Raw genomic sequence first — 24,238 nt, forward strand, 5'->3', positions numbered from 1 at the left:
GTATTTTGAAAGAAGACAATGCATGTATCAGGCAGAACTCGACACGGCCTCCCAGAACATCAACAACCAACGCACCCAGGGTACCTTGCACGCTGTTTGTGGACATGGAGAGTCCGTGACGAAACGTGGATAGTTAACGAGGTTGGAGTAAGAATGTGTTGCGACCAAGCAGAGAGTCCAAATGGCGGACAGCTAACAGGCAAGACAGTAACAGCAATGATGATGAACTGGCATACAAAATAGAAGTGGACCAGTGTAAATAGTGAGAGACAAATAAGGGAAGTGAGAACAGGTGAGCAGGTGAATGAAGAAGTTTGGTGAAAATGTCCAAAGGCATCTGGTTAACAGTCACTGAGGAAGTGGGGATGTGGCTGAAGAGGACAGACAAAGGCACAGACTGTGACACCGGGAAGGATCCAGGTCTGAGAACACAAAATCACCCGTGCATCAAAAGCATTGAATAGTCGTTTACAGTAAACTTACTGTAGGAGTACTGTGGGTCGACATCCCAAGATTGCACTTAGTGTAAGGCTACGAAGGTTCTGCTAAATGTATCATGGGCACCATAAGAAAGCAATAAATGCCAGCAAACAACAAGCAAAGCAAATATTTAGGTTTCTATGAACAGGTCATGATTCAGACCTCAAACCTCCCCTCCTGTCAGCTGCAGCTTCCACACTAACCAACTGTTCGCCGTCTTTGTTTCTTGTGGCTATTTATTTTCACCCTCAGGGCCGGTTTTCTATCAGTGTGTGGTTTTTGTTCAGTGTTATCTTCTGTCTGCGTGCTTTGTTTGTTTTCGGGCACTTATTTTAAGGACAATAGTATGCATTTATCCTGCGGGAGATTGTGTTTTGGCCACTAATCGTTAGCCAAATGGCTACAGTTATTCACACTCAAAAAAACAAGAGAAATAGCTGTGGACATTTGAAAGGGGCGCACAGACGATTCATCCACTTTCTTTGTTCCTCTCGTGCTTAAAACAAGCAATTTGTTCAGAATAGAAGGCAGATAAACACACAAAACATATATATCCACATTATCTGTGTATGCTGCACTACAACAATGTCCACACTGAAACTATGCTGCCTCTCGGTTAATTGGCAGTGTGTGTTTTTAAATTGGCCTGTCTGACAGAACAGACTGGCCCAGTATTTGTGTGTGCGTGTGTGCGTGTGTGTGTGTGTGTGTATGTGTGTGTGTGTGTGTGTGGCCATGCTGCAGTCTTAGGTCTCTCCAGTGGGGGAGAGCAAGAGAGACAGCATTTGAATCGTTTAATATCCCCCATCACTCCCTCCCAAACAGTCAGTAATCACACACACACACACACACACACACACACACACACACACACACACGCACAAGCACACGCACACACACAGCCTCAGAAAATGCAATCTTCTCTACTGAAATGAAAAAGGAAGCTTAGCCTTTTGGCTTGGTGTGTATGTGTGTGTCCACATGCATTAGTGCACATGCATTTGCAAGGCTCTGCGAGTGTGTTCATACGTGTGAGTGTCCGTGAATTAATGTGTGTGCGGCATTATAGCTTTCCCCAATTTCCACCACCCTCCACCCTTCGGTATATTGCCACATATGTAATAATATTAACACTGCTCCCCCGAATGAGAGCAACCCTGCATGCATAATTCATGCTATATTCTGGCTCAAAAAGCTGTCTAGACGCTATAGCTTGTACATGCATGCTGCATCCACGACACGAGTGTGAGCTGAAACTTATCACAAAAACTATGAAACTCTGTCTTTTCTGAACTTGATCCAGCTCCAGGTTCTCCCCTTGTTTTTCCATCAGTGTGATAAATGAAAGATTATTCCACCAGGTGATGAGATTTTCCTTCCCTCTCTCTTTCTCTTCGTCCATCCTTCACGACTTCCCTCGTCTCCCTTTTGCTCTGCATCCTCACTTAACCCTCCTCTCCCATCCCTCCCTGCTTCTCATTTTCCATTCTCTTCTCCTCTGCTTTGCTTCATCCATCATCCAACTTTGGGCTCCCTTTTTAATTCATTTCTTTGTTTTGTGTCTACACTCCCACTGATCATCACCACCGGAATCAACCACCACTACTGAACCTCCCCTTATATCTGGATCCCAGCTGATGTACTATTTACTTAAAATGAGCAGTGCCATTAAAATTCATGACTGCGCCACATACCATGTTTTTTTTTTTTTTTTTTACTCTTAGTCTACTTCCTTTCCACCAAACAGAAGGTTGGAGGTGGAGAGGAAAGAAGGGAAGGAGGAAGGGAGAGTTGGATGTGGGGTGGGGAGGGGGCTCCTTTGGCATTGATGTGATGGTGGGAAGGGTGGGGGAAGACGAAGAGGAGGAGGAGGAGGAGGAGGAGAAGTGGATGAATAAGGGGGATGTTTACTTTAGAGGTCGGCCCTGCAGTGTCCACCTGAAAATTGGTTTTGTGGGTACGGAGAGAAAGAGGTAAATGAAAAAGAGAGAAGAAAATAGAGCAGAATCGCAGGAATAAGATAAATAGATTGCGAGATGGACACAAACTGAGAGAAAAAGCAACTGTGAATGAATGAGAGAAAGACAGGGAGGCAGCGAGGAGGGGGGAGGGAGGATGAGGAGGGGGGAGGATAGTTGTCATTAAATCCCCCCTTCTCAAATCAAAACTGAGATTCAGAGGCCACTTTATCTGGACGGACAGACGGTCCTACGGTGTGGAGCAGCGGGTACGCTCCGAGTGTGTGTCTGAATGTGTGTGTGTTTAAAAAATGCACACAACACACACACATGCATTTTTTTTTTTGGTATTTGTGTGTCCAATGTGTGTCACCTAGCCATGTGAGTGCGCTGTATGGGCAATCGTGCCCAACTTTGAGCGTGTGTATGTGTGTGACATGTAATTGAGCCCTTTGAAGGTCAGCGTCCCTCTGTTCCTACTCACCATTGTTGGTTGTTGTGGGCTTTTTTTTTCTCCCTCTCTCCAGTTTTTTGCCTTGTGTCTCAAAATGGCCTCCCTGTCCTCCTCCCGCTGTCTGCAGACAGAGGAGTGAAGGACGAATTTTGATCAACCAACATCAATATAAAACAACACTAGGAACCTAAAATGGCCACTCCCCACTCAGTCTATTGTCACTCCATATGTGTACCACTGCCTCTGTTTTTTTTTCTCTCTCTCCCTCTCCCCCTACGTATTTGTCTTTCTCTTGATTTGAAGTATGGTAAGATTCCAGCGCTCGTGTTTATTGCTTTAGCTATTACATTGCCATTTATAGCGGTGTCGCTGGGCAGATACAGATGTGTTTCTCTACTGGGACTACACTTTGTCAGTTCGCTGGGTCTTGTAAGCTGTTAAGTCTCTGTATCTAATGCTGTTTGCCACCAAAACTTTCCAAACCTCCAAATTCTGACTGTGATTTCTAAAGGAAAAGTGGACTTTTCTAAAAACTCAAACTCTCCTTCTCTTTCTTTTGATTTTTTGCCTCATTTTTCCTCTCAAATGTGATAACAAAGACCAAAAATTGAAGTAGAGAGTACCAAAAACGCCTGTGTTTAATGAGGCGACTTTTAAACTTATTTGCAATGGACTCCAGTGGTGTGTAATTGCACGTTATTCAGCATATGTGTGCCTATTATGTGTCTGTGTGTGCATGTGCACAGCAACAACAGGTTTCACATTCAGATTCAAAAGGTTTTTTTTAATCTAATTCCATTTTTCAGGCCTATTCTGTGTAATAACACACTGTCAATTTTAATTTCCTGTATTCCAGTGCAAAGACATATTGACTTTATGTTCATTCATTTCATATTTCTCCATGTTAGGACTTCACATGTGGAAACAGAGAGCATGCACTGCTTTTCTGGATGTCTTCTGAACTTTTCACGTACGCCGGCATTCCTCCTCAGCTTTTGATTGGTTGATTGTTGCCGCTGCTGCACGGCGCAGGAAAGGAAGGGAGAATCGGCTGTTGCCTAGCAATCCGGTTGCCATAGATACCGCCAGGGCTCCCTCCTAAAGAGTACACTGTTATGTACATTGAAAAGAGAGAGAGATAGAGGGAGAAGGAAGGTAGGAAAGGAGAGGGAGGAGAGGTATGGAGAGAGCAGAATAGAGAGGAGACAGAAAAGAGAAGAAGAGGAAGAAGAATGGAAGAAGTTGAAGTATGGCAGAGAGAGGGAGCGGAGGGGGCACAGAGGAGTTCATTAAGAATAACATAAAGAATAGGAGGAGAGAGAGAAAACAGACAAAGACAGAAGCAGAGCGAGAAGCAGAGAGTTATACAAAAAAAAAAAAATCTCTTCATGATTCATCATATAGATTCCCCCAGACAGTTGGAATGGTGAAGGCAGGGTAATATCGGAGTCTGCTTCATTTGGTATTCTGTCTTAACATGTGGTGCTGTGGCTTGCCGGCTGGTTGTTTTGTGTTATTCAGTTGTCTTGGCCATGTTTGGATAAGCTCCCACACCACCACAACCCACCCCACCCCACCCCAAATCCACTCTCACCCACCATCCATCGCTGTCTGTCTGCTTGTTGTCTGTTTTACTGCCTGTGATTGACTGTAGCTGTTACTGTAAATCACAGCGAGGAGAAGGGGAAATAGAAACCAACAATGCAACAGTTTCATAGATGCCGTGTTCATAAATAATTTCTGCTGTCTTATAAATGTTCATATGTGAACTGACGTAATGCAACAGTGATTTATACCATAAAACTTTTCCATATTCTCGTCTAAACTCTGTCACATTACGGTGCTGTTCTTGGGGAAAATCCTGTGGTGCACAAATATGCCTTTTACAGTTCTGGTTTGTTTGGAGTAAAATGCTAATTAGTAGTTAGCACAATCAGCGATAGCCACCATGACTGAACACACAAAGGAAACTGCACCACCTACAGAAACTCAAACTCCATATTTCAGTGCCAAAATGCCACAAATGATGAGATGCAGATTTTCACTTTAAATGCCCTTTTTTGTAAATTTCTCCTTTGTATGCTTTTTTTTTTTTTTTTTTGCTTTAGGCCAGCTGGTCATTTTTGACACGTGACAGTATGGGGCTGACACACAGTATAGTGGACCATGTGAGGTTGGGCACAATTCAAACAGGATTTCACAGTCACATTCCCAGCCGGTTCTCTCCCTGGAACAAAATAGGATTAATTATTTGCATTTTAACTCTTCATCGTCAGGGACACAAGCCTGCAGTGGCTAAGTGGCTCTTTTTAAGTGTGTGCACAAAGTATGCGCACACATGCGCTGGGTGTATTTGTGTCTATGTGCGATTTCTTTAAATGCATGATTTATGGGGGAGTTGGTGTGTCTGTGTGCGCGTGGTTGATATATTGGCATGTGTGTCTATTCGCTAAATGTGCACATATCTGCAGACCGCAGAGCCTGATGTACTATGTGTGTGTATGAGTGTGTGTGTGTCTCTGTATCTGCGGGTCAGTGTGATTACAAAGCAGCCATAGATCAAGTTTTATTATGCACCAAAACTGCCTCTGTCCTCTTTACTTTGCAATGTCATCTCTGCACACAAGCTCACATTGCACACATACACACACACACACACACACACACACACAAGCAAATGCATGCATCCAGACCCACAATGCACTGGGAGTTACGCAACCTGCTGACTGGACATGAGTGAAAGTAGTACTTGTGTGTGTGTGTGTGTGTGTATAAGGGTGAGGGGTGGGGTAGGTTTGGAGGGTGCAGGGATGGAAAGGGAGCAGAAATGGGGGAAAAGCAGAGGAAAAACAGAGCATAGCACTGGCGCAGGCATTAGTGTGACAACAGATGGATTGCAGGAAAGAGTTCCAATTTCCTCTTTGAGAGTAAAGCAGAAGGAAGAGGGGAAAAAAATAGATAGAGACCAAATAAGGAAAGGAGAGGGAAAAGATGAAGCACAATGAAGCGCAGAGAAGAGATCGAATCAGAGGCAGAGAGAGCAGCAGCAATAATGAGAACGCATGAAAGTGCAAAGAGGAAGAGGATGGCAGAAAGAGTGAGAGTGAGAGGAGGAAGATGGAGTGAGAGAGAGGGAGAGAGAAAGGAAGCCGGTGACTTTTCATCTGTGACTGACGGTTTCCATCTGACTGCATCTCTGCCTCTTTGTCTGCATAGAAAAAAACCTGAAGATGTCTCCTTGAGCATTTGGGCTTTTGTGTCTCTGTGAATGTACATGTATGTGCTCTTAATATGTCCTTTTGTTTCTCGTTAAATACATGCGATTTCTGTGACTGTAATTATGTGTGTGTGTGTGTGTGTGTGTGTGTGTGTGTGTGGCTGGACGAGGGTTACAGGGACTCTCATTTATCATGTTAAAGAGAGCAAGTGGGGGATGGGACTGAAACTGGACGGCAAAAGTTATTATGCTAAGGCTTGGTTGTAAATCTTTGAGTATATGTATGTGTGTGTGTGTGTGTGTGCACTCTACTGTATGTGTGTGATTGTGGGTGTTTTCATCTTTGTGTGTGTGTCCTCTCATTGTGTTTTTGCGTGTGTGTGCTACTCCTGAGAGGCTCTCCTCATTAAGCAGCGAGGCGACAGGAGTGCAGAGTGTGTGTTTTCACACACCGCTGCTCCGATACAACGGGAGCCACTTTTTTCACCTCCCTTCCTTCTTTCCTCTTTGTGCTTCCTCCTCTTCCTCTCCTTCCCTCTGTTTTTCTCTTTCCCCCTTTTGCCTTGATCCTTCTTCAAATCCTTCCCTGCCTCCTCCCGATCCTCTCCTTCCTCCACCTTTGCACCTCCTCCTCATCCTCACCCCTTCCTCCTGGCTACGACTGCAGTGCTGGAGTGTTTGTTACCTTCGGTAATTGTGAAGAACAGATACACTCTGAAAGTGAAAACGCTCACACTCAACCGTCGCTTGTTAATCCTCATCTGAAACTCAGCCTTGATTAATCAAGTTTTGTGTTTTTGTGATAATGGTAGCCACGGCAACTTGTTTTTCTTTGTCAATGGCTGAGCTTACCTTTATGGGTATCCACGCAACAGAAAATAGGAGTAGTAGTTTAAACACGCACATTGAATCTCTTCAGTTAGTCCAAGCAAATGTCGTGCTGATGGTTGATATTCTTAAACATGCTGTCAAACACGGAGCAAACCGAGAGACAGAAAAATTAGAAACAACATGGGGGAAAAGAGGAGAAAATATAAAAAGTGCAGTGGAAGAGAAAGAGAGAAAAGTCAACAGGTAGGCTGATTTGTTTGCACGTGTGTGGTGGCAGAGGTAATTCCTTTCGGATGGAGGCACTAAGTTGATGAGGCTTCCACTGCGGCCGGCCAGAGGATGAGATTATCGACCAGCCAGAGTCAGGCTGCGGTATTGATTCCAGGTCAAAGTCTGGGGAGGGAGACGGAGGGGAGAGAGGAAGAGGAGAAGGTGGAGAAGTTGGAAGGTAGACAGTAAGGGAGATACTGGAGGAAGAAAATGGGGGAGAATGCCAGATGAGGATACAGTCATCAGGTCACGACTTTTGGTCCTGCACTTTCTTGAAGTTTTGCTCTTCATATCTTGCTCCTTTTCTTCATTCCACACTGTGAGATATCTTACCAGGTCATCATTAGTCAAATAATCTTTAAATAAAATTATTCTTTCACAGGGTTAAGATAATTGCACTCATTTCCAGCGCAGTCCAAGTGTTAGTCTTCTTTTGAAAACCACCCACAACTTTGGACTCAATACGAAAAGTCTAATTTAAATAGATATGTTTTTGCAACATAAATAGAGAAACTGTTGATGTCTAATTAAAAAAAAAGGCAAACATGTATCTCTAAATTTAACATGAAAACAGACGTCTTTTCAACTTTTCTCCTCATAGCACTTACAAATGGTGTTATTGCTGGTGCCGCTGTTGCAAAGACAATCCGTGGAAAATATGGATGCCGGCATGGACCCAGTGGCTTCTCTTAATTACTGTTTGTGTCATTTTTCTAATGCTTGTACTGAACTGTAAAGTTGAGTTATAGAAAGTCTACATCTGCGATCATCTCCTAAGAACTGACACTAAATGCAACCACCAGGATCAGTTTGGGCTACGATCCCTGGAGGAGGACAGCAGTGGAAGCAGAAGCAGTGGGAAATGAGGAGGCTAATTACTACTTCTAAGCATCCTTCTCGCTATCATACAAGCCGTTTTCAACAGGACGGATGAGCTAAGATTGAGGGTAGCATCGCAGCAAGGCAAAAAAAATCTGGTGTATCCTTATTCACTCTGATGCACAGCTGAACAACAACATTCCTGATACTGTTGTTGAACCTAGCAGGCCGCTTACTGCACCGTGCAGTAAAAAAATCACTGTTCTTCAAAATTAATTGTATTTTTTACAAACTTGAAATGTTTGCAAGTCACTTGTGGTCCAACAGAATGGACTCTGGGACCCACCAGTTCGGAACCCTTGACATAAACGATACTGTGTGCACAGACATGGACATTGTGATTTTGTTATGTTGTTGTCATGCACAGTAGTAAAATGATGAGCCTCCGTATTCGCAGGTGATCATCCCTGGTGGCGGACTGAACTGCATAGTGAAAATGAGGCCGATCAAAACACTGATGGTGTCATTATTCTATAGCCACTACATTGTGCAATCAACATTTACTTCATGAGGATAAGCCAAAGAGAAAAATTTCTATTTCCACTTTAATGATTTTAAATTTTTCAGACAAGAGATCAAAAGACCCTTTGTGGGTTGAGAACATTGTCCTATTTATCAAAGCTAAATAAACCATTAAAACCCATTTTGTTATCTGAAAAAATGCATTAAAACAAAGATGAAAACAAGGCTGTATTTCTACGCTCATGAAAAGCTGATGTTTTGGACATACCTGGTTTTCACATCACAGTGACATAGTGCTAAGTGGACTCATTGCAAAGAGTTTATTATCCACCACAGTCTCACTCCAACCGCGACACATGTTGACGTGCTTTCCACGTCCACATACAATGTGAAAGGTACCCTGGGTGTGTTGGTTGATGACGTTCTGGGATACCGAGTCAAGTTCTGTCTGTTACATGCATTGTCTTCTTTCAAAATGCACTTCTGTTTTCACAGGAAATTTAACGTTTACTTTCAAATATAAGTACTACGTCTGTACGACACTGCGAATTGACTTTTTTTTTTTCCTTGAGTTTAGGAAAAAAGAACAGGGTTTGGCTTTAGAATCTTACGGGACGTGAACACCGCTGTCTCGGGTGAAAGTCCGTGTTTGTCGGACCAGCAGTGTATCATGCCGGCGTTAAAGGACGCCTTATTTCATATGTTTCTGACGCGGCAACTCACTGCCTAAGCGCTGGATTTCGACGACTTAGGAGTGAGACCAGGCTCTAGTATCATATCAAGCTATGAGGATATGTAATCTGAAGGAGCGACGTGTATAAAATGATTTCAGTTCTAGGATTTTGAGTCATTGTTTCTCCATTCTCCTTCATTTAGTTTCTTTTTGTTACACACAAAAAGACAAGATTAATCTCATTTTGACAAGCGAAACTTTGTATTGTAGTCATGTTTTTAAAAGAAGAGCTTCATCAAATCTCTGAATACATAAATAAGGCATGAAACAAGATAAAATAAAGTGAGAAATGTAAGAATATACAATTATTTTGCTTTAAGTGGAAGGAGAGACAGGAGAGGCGAGAGGCAGTTCAGAGAGCAGAATAACAAGGCAAGGTAACGAAGGAGCAGCATGGCGGAGGAAGGGAGAGAAAATGAGATAGGGAGAGAGAGAAATTATAAGCAGAGAAGGAGGAAGGATGGGGAAGGGTAGGTGTTGGGGGGGTGAGGAGCATTTGAGGATTCATCTCTAGCTGGATAATTCCCAGGAGGATCTCTCTCCAACACTTGAAAGCTGTGAAGTGTGCGGTTCTGCTCATACTCCTCCTGGTAATTGGAAGAGGAGCGGAGGGGAGGGAGGGAGGGAGAGAGGAGAGGGAGAGGGAAGGAGGGTCAGGTAAAGGAGGGAGATATGGAGGTAAGAAAAGAAAAGGAGAGGAGAGGAGGTGGGTGGCTGAAGGAGGTAAGGATTTAAAGACAGAGAGGAAAAGGAGGAGAGGTAGAACTAACGAGGGGGTTAGGAGGAAAAAAAGAAGAAGCACCTGACTTGTGCCATCTTTCTTTCTTCAAGCTATCGTTTTTTCCCCAACCTGGCTTATATCTGTTTTATTTTTGCTCATTAGCTCACTCCTCTTTATTCTCCCTCTCTATCACTGTCCTCACCCCTCCCTCCCTCCCTCCCTCCCCTTTGCCGGCGATGGCGTGTCTGTGGTTGCAGGCAGCTTCTGAAACATGGCCGCAGGCGTTTAATCATTGATGGAGTTTTTTCCTCCATGCAGGCAGGCCAGCGGGCAGCCCCGACTCACTCACATGCGTCAGGACCTGCTGATTCACTCTCTGGGGCCTCCAAGCACGCATACACACACTCTCGTGCACACACATACATACAGGCTCACATGTGCACACAGGCACGACTACAAAGGCAAACAGAGATGCACACACACACACACACACACACACACACACACACCTAGCTGTAGCACACAGAAGACAGATAAAATGTAGCCTGAATGTGTGCGCAGCTAGCCACATGTGTGCCTGTCTAGTTTATTCCACCAGGGATTGTGAGGCCCAATCAGCAGCAGTGAGCCCAAATAAAAGCAGCGAAGATAAAAGCAATTTATTTGACCAGAACAAGAAGACAAAAACGTGTTTGCATTGGCTTCAGGGCTGCACGCCACATATGTCTCTGCAGCTTTATATGTCCTTCTGCTAGACTCAGTAAACATCTGGCTGTGTTGTTCTTAAAAAAGTAAATACACTTACATACTGTATACTCTTCCAGTATTATTCTGCTCTGTAACTACTGTATTCTGTTCCTCATTCATGTGTAGCAGGACATTGGGTTCAATGCTCTACTCTTTAGCCATGCTGATGGTGTGACTCTAGAAATGGTGAGTCAGTCCTTCCACCACTTGTCCAGACAGAAACATCTCAACAACGACTGGACGGATTGCCATGAAATTTGGTGCAAACATTATTATCCCCCCTCAGGATGAATTATAACAACTTTTGGGATGCCTTAAATTTTCATTAGAACCATCATCAGGTCAAAAATGTTGTTTGTTTTTGACCCAATACCTGCAAAACTATTGACAGCCCCATCAGCCTAAGCTGTAGGCCTACTTTGTTTGGTGCTAATTAGCAAATGTTAGCATGCTAAAATGCTAAACTAAGAAGGTGAACATGGTAAACAACGTCTGTTGTGTCCAAAATGACTCCCTGCACTCAATCAATAGACACTCAGTTCCCCTATTTCCCTTTTAAATGGTGCCACATTTGTAAGAAACATGCGTTTGTGGGATGAGCAACAGAGCTGAGTGTGTGGGTTGTGCCCATGAAAATTTTGCCAAATCTTCTTTGCCTATGCCAAACAGCTTTTTTTTGCTGTTGCCACTGACTCTATTGAGCTTCTGGTACCCCCAGGTGCTGACAATCAGGTGCCTGATTTTGCTAATTTTTCATAGCTGTAACCCACATACTCAGCTCTGCTGCTCATCCCACAAATGCATGTACCTTACAACTGTGGCACCATTCAAAAGGGAAATAAACAGGCTTTCCAACGGTATAAGATTTATTGCCAAGAAGCATTCTTACAACAAAGAAATAAGAGTTTGGACACTACAGTGCATACAGAAAACTGTTAGTAAATAAGTAATGAATTCAGACACAGTCCCAAACACCCCAAATTACTTTATCCCTGCAGTACATCAACATGTTAACATCATCATCACTCAGAGAAGAAATGTATAGTTTCTGCTTATTAGATACATACAGTCTTTTTCAAAATAAACTTCAGTAGAACACTGAGGTTTTTACCTTTATTTCACTGTGCAACAAATGCATATGGTTAGGTTTAGACTTACATTCATGAAGGAAGTGAACACCGGCCTCCTGGGTGAAAGTCCGGTGTTCTTGCGCCCATGCACCACCCCTCCCACTGGCCCGAAAAGGACTTGCCAGGTTCTGAGATTACACTGTTGTCCAGTGGCATCATTAACTGACACTGCCTGATGGCGTATCATAAAGCCGTGAAAGGATGCGTGTCTGACGCCGAAGTCAGTGACCAAGCAGCGGTATTGACAACCTTGGAATGAGAACGAGTTGCACCAGCACACAGGCCTTTCTTACAGTGGACATTTTGACTTGTCACAGTCAGAAAAGCGCAGGTGTTATTAATAACACTAACAATGGCTCTGCTCTATTCAGCTGCTCCAGTGAGAGTGACAGTGAGCAAGCATGCAGGATACAAGGATCCGGAAATCATAGCAGCTAAATGGAATTCAGCCTTCATCAATTTGATTATTTACACCTGTGTTGTTCCGACTGTGACATGTCAAAATATTTGCCCTGAAAAAGGCCTACTGGCCCGATGACGTGCAGGGAGATGTTTTTTTCTGCAGTGAAACTCATCATTTGTAAAAGCTGACTTCAGCAAGATCTCGTATCATCTCTGGAAAAGGAATTTAGTGAAAATTATATTGATGGAGCCATCTGTGGTGAAATGATAAATTGTGAATTTCAGGTACCAGACAATGTTTGCCTACAGTCATGATGAAGTCAACCCACTCAGTTCTCCACCTATCTTACATACAATACATATGTAGCACTGAAAATCCTTGTGTACATCCTGGTAACGAGTTTAGGTACATTTGATAATCATTCTTATTGATGGTTAGAGCTCATACACTCGCTCCACCTTGTAATTCATCATTGCACCACCTATGAAAGTGCACAACCCAGCAGTAAAGTCCTATGCAGTTAGATTCTCACAGTATAAATGACAGCCTCTTGCTTTTTTTCTGCTCAGTGCACTCCTGTTGAATTCTGCAGTAGCAGGTACAGCTTATCATTTCCCTCCCCTCCCCTGTTCTCTGCTGTCTGTCTGTCTGTCTGTCTATCTGTCTGTCTGTCTCACATCCTGATCAGAGAGGGGGTTTTTTTTTTTAGTATTTTATTTCTCAGATGATTAAAGCCAGACCCTGTGGAGTAGAAACCCAATCTCTATCCCTCCTCCTTCCCTTCTCGCCCTCTTTTCCATCAAATTCACCCTCTATACTCACCCCCCTCCCCTTCCGGCCAAACAAAACTCCACCCTGAAATGGATGGATTAATGACCTCTCTCTGTCTCTCATATGAACGCGCACACACAGTATCACCTACAGCACTGTCTGTCTGTCTGCGTGCCTCTGTGTGCTTATCTTTTGTCTTCCTGCAGGATGAATGGCTCTCTGTGCGTGCCTATGTATGTGTGTGAGCGGGTGCCTACCTGTGTAATCTCTATTGTATTCACTGTTGCTCCGTCCTGCCTGGTGAGTCATTATGAAGGACCCGTCCAGTGCGTTACATCTTAGAGAAGAAAGCGCACATACAAAACAGTCTGCAGTGGTTATGTGATTGCTTCCATTAAAGTGATTATGCAATCAACAGCAGTAAGACGGGCAGGCAGGCAGACAGACAGACAGATGGGGGGGTAGATGTGGAATGCATACACATACACACACATATATACACACAGCACTCAGGCAGGCAGGGGGAATTTCTCTCTTGTTAATAATCATTATGAAACGGCTTCACGTGGAGCACTTGCCTCTCTGCGCTCAGCATGACGGCAGGTCTGTCCCGGCAAAATCCCTACGCACACACATGCACACACACACACACACACGCTCATACTACGATCTTTTTTCAATTCCTTCCCTTCTTCCTCCTCCTCCACTCCTGAAAATATTTACCAAAACCCAGGGGCTTCCAGCAGACACCCCTCTCTGTGCCTCCCCACCTCCTGGGTGACCCGGGGTTTGGTGAGTCCCAGGCTCCAGCGCAGACCTGCACCGGTACTTGTTTTTACCAAAGCAAACAGATGGAAAAGACGAGAGGAATAGACAGAGTGCTGTGCCCAGCTGGGATGGTGCGCAGGATGGCAACAGGGACTTAGTTACACATCTCCTTTCTTCGTCTTTGCTTTACATCTGAGCATTTTACTTTTAATCACTCAGTGTCAGTACAGGAGTCTGTCGACGATGTTTTGTCTTTCTCAGCACACCTCAGTGACGGCCGCTCTGTTGATCTTACCTTTACAGTCTTCCCCTCTCCATTGTCTTGGGATTGATACAGCTTGGTCACACCAGGGCAACATTTCATATCAGTGATATATAAAGCTTCGTTTCCACTGAGCAGTATGGTACAGTTCAATTTGATACCCTTTTTTTTCCATTTCCACTGTGAAAAGTTGCGGATGGTACCAATGGAACCATTCTGTACTGTCCCCATGTTTGGTCCCCCCTCTGTTGGGGTACCTAGCACACAGATCTGGTACTAAAAGGTGGAGCTGTGAACACTGCAGTCTGATTGGTCAATACAGGATGGTCACTCTGCTCAGGGCTGAGTTGTGTCTGGTTTTGAGGCTCATGTAACCACTGTTCATACTGTGGAGAGTTTTATTAGTAAACTGTAACTATAAAATGAAAGGATGTTTTGCTGCCTCTCACAGCAGCTGGAGTCTGAGAAAAAAATAATTTAATTCACTGGGCCGACTGCCGGCAACTTTTAAGGTGGAACATTTACTTGTAATGTTACTCAATGCATGAGGTGAAGACATGAATCCATCAGCACACCTTAAGTTTTACTGTGACAACTTTGACCGTTGGATCTTCAAGTTTAAAATATATACAGTATATGTATTAATTTTTTTTTTTCAAAGATCATTTTTTGGGCATCTTGCCTTTAATTGATAGGACAGTCAAACGTGAAGGGGGAAGAGAGAAAGAAGGTACGACATGCAGTAAAGGGCTGCAGGCTGGAAATGAACCTGGGCCGCTGCATCAAGGACGAAGCCTATGCACATGGGACGCCTGCTCTATCCACTAAGCCACCAACACCCCAAAATATATATATTAATTTTGACTGGGTAATGTGAATGGCATATATTCTAATCCTCACTCAGAGAGAGAAAAAAAACTCGTCTTGGAGCATCGTTACTGTGGGCTATGGCAACACTAAACCTCTGAGCTTGCCTTAGAAGGACTGAATGCACAAACCCGCTATTTTTAAATATCCCATGGAGAGAGACTCTCACTGCAGCCTGTTCTATTTTGTTCTGAAAATGTCGGCGTGCAATCTTGTTCTGTGGACGATAAATGAGGTGCAGACTTCCATCTATGTCACTGGTGATGAGGAAATACAGTGAGTGCTGGACAGAGATATTAGGAGTACTGTGTGGAGTGAAAAAAACGGGTCTACCATGTCTGAAGGGTTACTTTTGGTTCCAAAGGGACCATACTGAAAGAGTAAACGTGGCTAATATTTACTCTATGCTCTTCATCCCCTTTTCTAAGAGCCCAGACAGGAATAAACTGAAGTCCCGCATTTCCTTACCTGCTTCCTGTTTTCTTTTTCTTCTTCTAGCCAAGAAAGCACCAGACGGCTCAGTGATCGCCAACGGCTACTGCGACTTCTGCCTCGGAGGCTCAAAGAAGACCGGCTGTCCTGAAGACCTTATCTCCTGTGCGGACTGTGGACGCTCAGGTAGGGCACCGCTGAAGGGGATGATTGGCAGGAGGAAGGCGGTCCTCTGTTGATGCACAGTTTTGAAGTGCTTCGTATTCACTATATAAATAAATGCAAGTTTCGATTCCTGTTACGCTTAAAATGGATGGACCATACCGGTGTTCTTTTTTTGTTTGTTTGTTTTAGCCCATCTACTTCAAATCATGTACAGTTACCTTATTAATAGACATTTGCTGTAATGTTTTAGACTTTTGAGGTGTTTTCTCACCTTCCAGGCAGCAATGGGTTCACACTTTTCACTAGAGTTTTCAAACCAATTTGCAGAGACTTGAAACTGACCCCAGATAGCCATTTGTCTTTAACTATGGTGGCTCTGAAGGACAAATGCATACAGTGACTGCATAAACATCACTGGAGGATCTGTACATAAAAATACAAACATATTTTATAGAGATTACAAATGCTAACTCATGTTTGTTGATAAGGTAGCATCACCTCACACTATCTGTGACTTTTAGAAATTAACTTAAAGGGACAATTCACCCCAAAATCAAAAATACATATTTTTCCTTTTACTTGTAGTGTGATTTATCATTTTAGATTGTTTAGGTGTGAGTCTGTTGAGTGTCAGAGATATCGGCTGTAGAGATGTCTACCTTCTCTTGAATATAATGGAACTAGACAGCACTCAGCTTGTGGTGCGTGGGGAGGATATCATTTGAAAAGCTCCACAGCAATGTCTCTTTTCAGAAATCATGAACCGGTTACTTGAGATAATCTACAGACCTTGCTGTAAGCAGTTTCATGTAGAAACTATTTTCTGTCCACTGACCTACAACCTGCCAAACATATCACTCAACAGAAGGAAGTGTGCCAAGCCTCTTGTCCATGAGTAGATGCACACTTTCTCCTGCATGAGGACTTCAAGAAACTGCTCACAACAAGGTCTGCAGAATATCTCAAGTAACCAAGTCATGATTTGCGGACAGAGACATGACTGTTTTTTCACATGCATTTTTAGTGCTTTGGGCATCAGAAGTCAGCTGCCATCTAATTCTGTTATGTTTAAGACAAGGCAGACATCACTGCATCCAATATCTCAAAGACTCAGCAACACACACCAATGCAGCCTAGACTGATTACATTACAGGTAAGAGAAAAAATATGTATTTTTGATTCTGGGTTGAAGTGTTCCTTTAACATTTGAATTGGTAAGTAGAGGTGCTACTTTTGGGACTTATTGTCCACTGACAATAACTGTATATAAGGATAAAATTCATGCCTGACTTTATTTGTGTTTGCACTGCATTACCATTCAGCAGCGCCGTAATGTGGACAATAAAAACGTACATAAACTCCACAGTGTTCTGCCTTTTCTTAAGTTACTCTCTGCAAGTTGATTTTCTGTCTGTACAGAGAGGAACAGAAACCTTTGGCTGCCAGAAAGGTAGAAAACTCATAAAACTTCTTAAAGAATATGACATGCTTTGGAAAACAGTGGCTATAAATGTAAAATGTACTAAAATCTTCTCTGCAACAGTTTCTCTTCCCTCAAACACACTTGCTGTTTGTAAAAGTGCCATTTAAATTTAAATCCCTTTTAAAGCCGTATTTTGAAAGCATCAACATGCAACAATAAAGTGCAATTCTTTATACGATATAATCCATTTCTCGTGAGCGTTAACACTATAAACATAGATGATTTCTGATTTTGTAAAGTTTTGTACAATACCAAAATTATCAGATAGATAAATCACATGAGATACAATTTTAGATATTTACCAACTTGCATGAAGCTCCCAGTATATGCAATAAATATAATGATACATGCTCCACAGTATGTCAGAAGTGCAAAAATGCTCTGGCATGTTTACTGTTTTCAAAGTCAGGAATGAACTTTAACACTCAATCTGGCTGTTGTTTTCATTTAATGTGGTCATTTCACAGTGATCACAGTGTTGTCAAACACACTTACATTCCTCAGCATTAAAATATGAATGGATTCAATAAAATGTAATATTGGTGTGACCAAAAAAAAAAAAAAAAAATACAAAATGGTTAAGAATCTTGTCTGCTGCACGCCTTTCAGTCCTGGCTTGTTGTACAACAACCTACTTTACAACTGTGATGTAAACGTTTGTCTATTTCTTCTTTCTGAGACAGTGTGCCATGTGCTGCAAGCAGCTTAGAAACATTTATGAGAGAATGGTCTCCTTTAGTATGTATTGTGGTTGTGAATGGCCGACAGTAACGCTTATCAGAGTAGAGTTCAAGTATGATTTTTTTTTCTTTTAAAAATATGGTTGTATTATTTTTTTTCCCATTATAAAATCCCTTTGTTTTGGTTTGTGGGATGTGCTTGTATATTCTGGTTCTATGTATACATGCAGAGATTGCAGTGTATATGGTGCTGACTTTGTGTACTTACTACTTGATTGCATGTACTGTACATATATTTTTCTCCACATGTTTTTTTTTTATTATTATTCATCTGAAAATAAAAAAAAAGCAGAACTAAAATGATCTACGTGATTTGTAGTGAATGGGCTGCAGCATGCAAAACACTGGTATGGTCCTCTTCTTTATAACCACTCACAAAGACGACAAATGGAGGTCGGGAAACGAGGATGACATAACAATATTTCTATTGTCGTGATCATGGAAACACAGCAGCACAGCAAGTGCCAGGAGAAACCTGTGGTAAAAAGAGAGATAAAATATATTTTATATTGCAGAGAAGTGGAGTACAATGGGAAAGGACAATTTATTTTCCCTGTTACACCTAGAAATTGTTACCGCTTTTACTGAAATTCCAACATTTTTTGTAGTTATCAAGCTCAAATCAATAGTAAGCTTATGCCAGAATCTCTCTGTGGGCACTGAAATAATATTTCTTTTTGTAATTTTACCAAAAATCAAGATTATTAGTGTGAATATAGGGGAAAAAATGTACACAAAAATATGAAATATTGTATGAAAATACCATCCAAACATCCTCTCCGCTATCTCAGGTCATGTAATGTTCACATCTGTAACACACCACTGCTGAATTCTCCATCAAATATAAATAAATCACCTGCATGAAGCAAAGAAGCTGACGGACAGACGGGATAGGTAGATGATGGATGACTGTCCTCAAAATACAGAAAGCGATGGTGAAAAACATTGTGTGGGTGTGTGCGTGTGTGTGTGTGTGCGTGTGTGTGTGTGTGTGTGTGTGCACTCAGGCCACCCGTCCTGTCTGCAGTTCACAGTGAACATGACGGCTGCGGTGAGGACTTATCGCTGGCAGTGCATCGAGTGCAAGTCCTGCAGTCTGTGTGGCACCTCTGAGAACGACGTAGGATCTCACTCTATACTACATGTTAACTCTGAACACATGTGGCTGCACACACACACACACACACACACAAACACACACACACACACACACACACACACACGAACACAGACACATCACCTACTGTAGTACATGATATTAGGAAACTAATTGCATGCATTTTGGTTTTATACGTACAGCAAGTTTAGTGGATACTGGTACATCGATTTTTTTGACAGTGATCCAGGAGCTTATTTAGAGTCACTTGTTCACAGATGTGAGTGCATGAAGGTTTGATCCCTCTGGCTGAAGGTTGACCACTGGGCTGTACTCAGACCCAATTGGTCCCACTGGGATGAAACCGCTTTTAATCCATGAGAGAGGATACACAGATGTCAGGGTTTTTTTCCTCAAATTTGTATTCACACAAACTGTACTGCGAACAAAAGAAAGTCACAGGTTATTATTGTTGCCTTAAGGGAGAAAGGAACTACGTCCATGAGGGAAAGTTGTTGATTTTTTATTCTTTATTGTCCAACAAAATAAAAGTCTGCATGGTTAACAGTGTTTTAGACCATTTCAGAACAACCAAAGATATGTGTATCACACCTCAACCGATTTATATTGAAACAAATTCATATCTTCGAGTACTTTACACATTAAATTCATGCTCTTGAGTGCTTTCAAACCCCACATATTAACACCTGTTTATATGAATATTCTCTGTTCCAGGACCAGCTGCTGTTCTGTGATGATTGTGACAGAGGCTACCACATGTACTGTCTGAGCCCTCCCATGTCTGAACCACCAGAGGGTATGTATAAGAAGAATACAAGCATATAATCAAGAGATAGCTCTCAAAAGTGCTCTTATCAAGGACTCCTGAACCTTTATTTGGTCAGACTGCAAAGCCCAAAGGAAACTCATCTGAGAACAGTTTTGTTTGCACAGAATTATGTAACTGTCTGTACTGTAGGTGGGGAGACAATCACAGTGAGGAGCGTGAAACCTGCGGTCAAAACAATCAGACCTTCTCTGTGCTGACATTTAGGTAGTGGAAATGTGACAAGAATTTAACCCTCAGGCCTCCCTATGAGTCTCTTTGTGGGATCGTCTATTCTGTAATGGTCTTTAAAGCGTGGCTATCGCCACAGAAATGGAGCAGGTACATCTGTTAAACTCATTTGCCTACAACACATACAAGATGGCTGCCGTAGGATGTTTGATGGTGTTGTCATGGAAATGAGTAGTAGAAAAGATAATCTGTTTCCATGGCAAAAGTGTCACTTGGCTGAACATACAGTAGCAGTGGCACTTGTGTTCAACACTCACTAACAGTGTCATGCTCTGCCCACACATGCAACGCTTTTGATTTAAAAGAAACATTTTTGAAATTCAGCAGTAGTCAGTTATTTTAGGTTTACTCTCCAGCAGAGACCTGACTGAGCTCTCACATGGATGGTTAACATATATTTTTATACTGTGCTGTGCTTAAAGATGATATGAAATGGGAAAAATATTTTTAACCCTGTTAGATCACATCCCAGGACATTTTGTGCATTCATTTAATAAAATAGGCTGAACCAAAAAAAAAAAATCACAATAATCAATTTCTTCTAATTCTTACATCAAAACAAATCATGTTTTCTACCTGTAATATAAAATATGATGTGTATTCATGTGAGCCAGTACCAACCAGTTTCAACTAATAATATCACAGCATCCACACATCCATCAGTCTGCAACCTTTAGCTGCACAGAGCTCCTTAGCTAGCAGCAGCATGGTGCACCAGTGTCTGTAGCCCCTTTTACACCACCTGTTCAAGGCAGGAATATGCTGTCTCGCCACTCTTTATCTGGGGCAGTGATTCCCAACCAGTTCATTCAGGGTCCAGACTGGTCTTCAGTCATAAGTTCAAGATCCCACAGTTTATTAAATTCAGCGTCATACTTGTGTTTTGCCATGTTGTCGGGCTAGTTTGCTGTCTCTGTCAAGTAGCTGTCGTAGCACTCCAGAATAAAAGCTCTGTGCTGGAAATTTACTGTACTTGAAAATAAAGTGTGTTTTTTACAAACCTGACACGATTGCGAGTTACTTGCGGTCCATTCAGAGTGAGCTCACGACCCACTTTTGGACAGTTGGGAACCACTGACTTTAGGTACAATCACAGAATGGGGGGGACAGAGTTGCCTCTGAGCCCATAAAAGAGGTAGTAATACTGCTGAAACAACATCTGTATAAATAGGACAGCCTGCAGGATGGGATCATGGGTGACACGGGTGTGACATTTTGACGACATGTTATGTTTGTGACCTACCGCGGGAGATTTAAAAAGTAGCTAATAGCAGGTAGCAGCTAACTCAAAGAAGAAGAACAGCTGCCGAAAATGTCTGCAAAATGGGAAAATGATGAGCTCTGGGAGCTCCTTACCCTCTGAGTAGAGGACAAGATCAGCCACCATATGACATAGAGGGTTTATTATTGTTATTGCCATTGTTCACGTTAAGTAAGCACTGCCGATACATGTGTTATATGTCACTCTAGAGGTTGACGCGCTTGTGTTACATGTCACATCCGTCAAGCCTCTTTTGATTCTGCGATGCTGGAATCGAGTCTAAAATTACATACAGGAGTGGAATGGTGCCACGGTCATTTGCTTCTGTGTAAAAATGCAAAGGCAGCATGAAGAAGGGACTTGGTCACGACTCTATAGTGCGATCTCTGCTTTGTTTTCCCAGAATACTGTGGTCATGGGTAGCGGGCTAGACTTTACTCACTTGAGGAAAGTGGTATCTGTGACAGCTCCAGGCATTTTACAGTGCACTAACGTTACATGGAGTAACGATGGGCTTCGACCCTCTCCCTGACTGATGGTACTATCCCATCAGCGTTACACTGCCGTCCACTTTTCAATCATAAGACCTTTGTTTTCATTTCCAAAACAATGAGGTTCTAATTTGTTCATTCGTTTTATCTTATTCATTTATTCATTGATTCATTCATCTCTCCCTTGTCCTCCTGATCTAACGATGATGGAAGTGTGTGTGGAGCCAGCAGTCCCTTCGAAACTCTAAGCCCACACACTTTTAGCAGTCCAATCGAATGCATAGGATTTAATTTAAATCCCTCTTGTAACTGTGAACCAATCAAATATTTCAGTGCATTTGGAAATACGTCACAGCACAGAAGCTAAAGACGCTCTAACTTCTGTTTCGCTGGGACTTAAATGCTCACATAACACCTTTAGGTGTAATACAGCAGGGGCTATGTACACACACTGAGAGTTGCATTTCAGCAACTATCTCAAGTTGATGTTTAATTAATGTCACAAATCCCATGCTCAAATCCAAACCAAACTAGTTGTCAAATCCCCTGCATCCGCAATCCACAGACACAGCATGTGGTGTTTTAACATGGGGCTTTAATTTACAGTATTACTTAACGCTCTGTATAAAATGAGGGATTAATCCACAAGGCTTTACAATAGCAGTGATTGAACTTCCGATCTGTGGTGTGCTCTGTGTGTGTGTGTGTGTGTGTGTGCGCGCGTGCTACAGGGAGCTGGAGCTGTCATCTGTGTCTGAGACAACTGAAGGAGAAGGCCTCAGCCTACATCACCCTCACTTAATCTGCGGAGCTGCGCCTCATCCTCATGGCCCTTCATCCTCTCCCCAACCACCTCTTTGTCTCCCCTCTCTGTGCCTCAGCTTCCCCCCGCCCTCCTCCTACTCGCCACCACCATGTCCTCTACAATCCGTCCCAGTGACCTTTGACATGACTGAGCACACAGCACCCACAGCGCTGCACCCATTCTTGAACGTCTCTCCAGCGGCAAGCCAACCTCCGTCCTTTTGTGTCACTTACACATTCCCTGATGCTTGACCTGTACCCCCCCCCCCCCCCTTCTCCTGCTCTGTCTCAACAGAGGAATTCATCAGCTGGCAATAAGTTTGCTAGCGAGACACACACTCCAACCTGCCAAGGGCACTTCAGAGGCATACTACTCCACAGGAACCCTCTTAAGGGCCCTCGGAAGAGCCCTAATGATCTTCAGCTGCAACTCAGTCAAGTAGTGAGTGAGAATTAATAAGATGGATAGGTGTTAGGCCGAGGACAGGGCTTGGAAGACCCTGGATAACCATGGAGCAGTAGGTCTCAGTGTTAGCCAACTGTGAAATATACACCTAACCAAAATTTCTTTTACTCCCTCTGTCCTGAGACGATGCCGAGACGTTGAACTCTGCTCCGCTATTTGTCTGCAGGGCTCGCTGCCCTGTGCAGTTTCAAAGGGGAGTGACTTGTACAGAATTCAGACTCTATCGACACTCTTCAGACTCCCCTCACTGGCAAACAATGAGCATCTATTTGGTCAGGAACTCAGACCATCTTTGACCTCACCGCGTCCTCTCTCCTTGCATGGGGTTTCCACAAACTAATGATGCATTTTGGGATTGACACTGACGGTTTTAGTGTTGGGATGTGATCCTCGGATGAGAGGGGAGATGGATTTTTCTCTAATCAGCTATCTCTGATCAAACAGTGTATTTAAAAATGACATTTTAGGCTTAGCATCTCTCACAAATCCTTTACCTGACCTTTAATCACCCTTCCCTTCTATGAAACAATGACTGTGAAGCCAGTGTGGGACTGAAACGCTCCTGGTGCTTGGTGTGTATTATCTGTGTGTTAAGAATGTAGGATTGATGTGTGGACAATGCAGAACTTTGTGAGGCCAACGCCGAGGCCTAAAAACGTCTTTTTTTATGATTCCTTTTTTATTTTATTTGTTTTTTTTTCATTTGCATGTTGTTATTTCAATTGTTTTTAAAGACTTTTAATTGAAATTGAAAAGAAAGCACACTTAATTCGCAATAATGTGTTTGTGATATGAACTATTTTGGCCAAACTGGGTGTGTTTTAAACTCTGTGTGTGCCTGTGTGTCTGTCTGTGTGAGTTTTTCTGAGCACTACAGTAATTGTAGCCAGCTCCATGCCAGGTGGTATCTGTGAGAGGATTTGAGTAGCACGAAAGTAATGTGGATGTATAAGAAAAGTCAGCATTTTCCTGTTCAAGCATTTAGAGGTGGGACAAAACATTGTTTTGCAAGTCACAAGCCTCAAGTCTTGGCACTGAACTCCTAGGTCAAGTCCAACAAGTGTTTATAAAGACATAGTTTGACATTTTGGACAGTAGATAGGCTAGTTGCTAGTTGTGGAGACTGTTTCTTGGAAGTAACTCCAGGAAGTCACTGTGCCCACCAAGAAATAACCCCTAGGGCCCATGGAGGTGAACTGACCTTTGAATCCAATTTTCGTAGTGGCCAAACAATGGTACTGCAAATTCCAGGGTCTGTCACGTAATGCC

General features: G+C 42.8%; 1 protein-coding gene across 1 annotated transcript in view; it reads left to right on the forward strand.

The window, feature by feature from the left end:
* dpf1 (double PHD fingers 1) overlaps positions 1-22,770 on the forward strand; it is a 53,033-nt gene extending 30,263 nt beyond the window's left edge. Inside the window, exons 9-12 of the mRNA XM_049576465.1 lie at positions 15,452-15,571; positions 18,781-18,893; positions 19,605-19,686; positions 22,431-22,770. Coding sequence (XP_049432422.1) covers positions 15,452-15,571; positions 18,781-18,893; positions 19,605-19,686; positions 22,431-22,501 — 386 coding nt within the window. The 3' untranslated portion in view covers positions 22,502-22,770. The remainder of the gene's footprint in view (positions 1-15,451; positions 15,572-18,780; positions 18,894-19,604; positions 19,687-22,430) is intronic.
* Positions 22,771-24,238: the final 1,468 nt, after the last annotated feature.

Source organism: Epinephelus fuscoguttatus, linkage group LG5, assembly GCF_011397635.1.
Source record: "Epinephelus fuscoguttatus linkage group LG5, E.fuscoguttatus.final_Chr_v1".
Classification (NCBI taxonomy): domain Eukaryota; kingdom Metazoa; phylum Chordata; class Actinopteri; order Perciformes; family Serranidae; genus Epinephelus; species Epinephelus fuscoguttatus.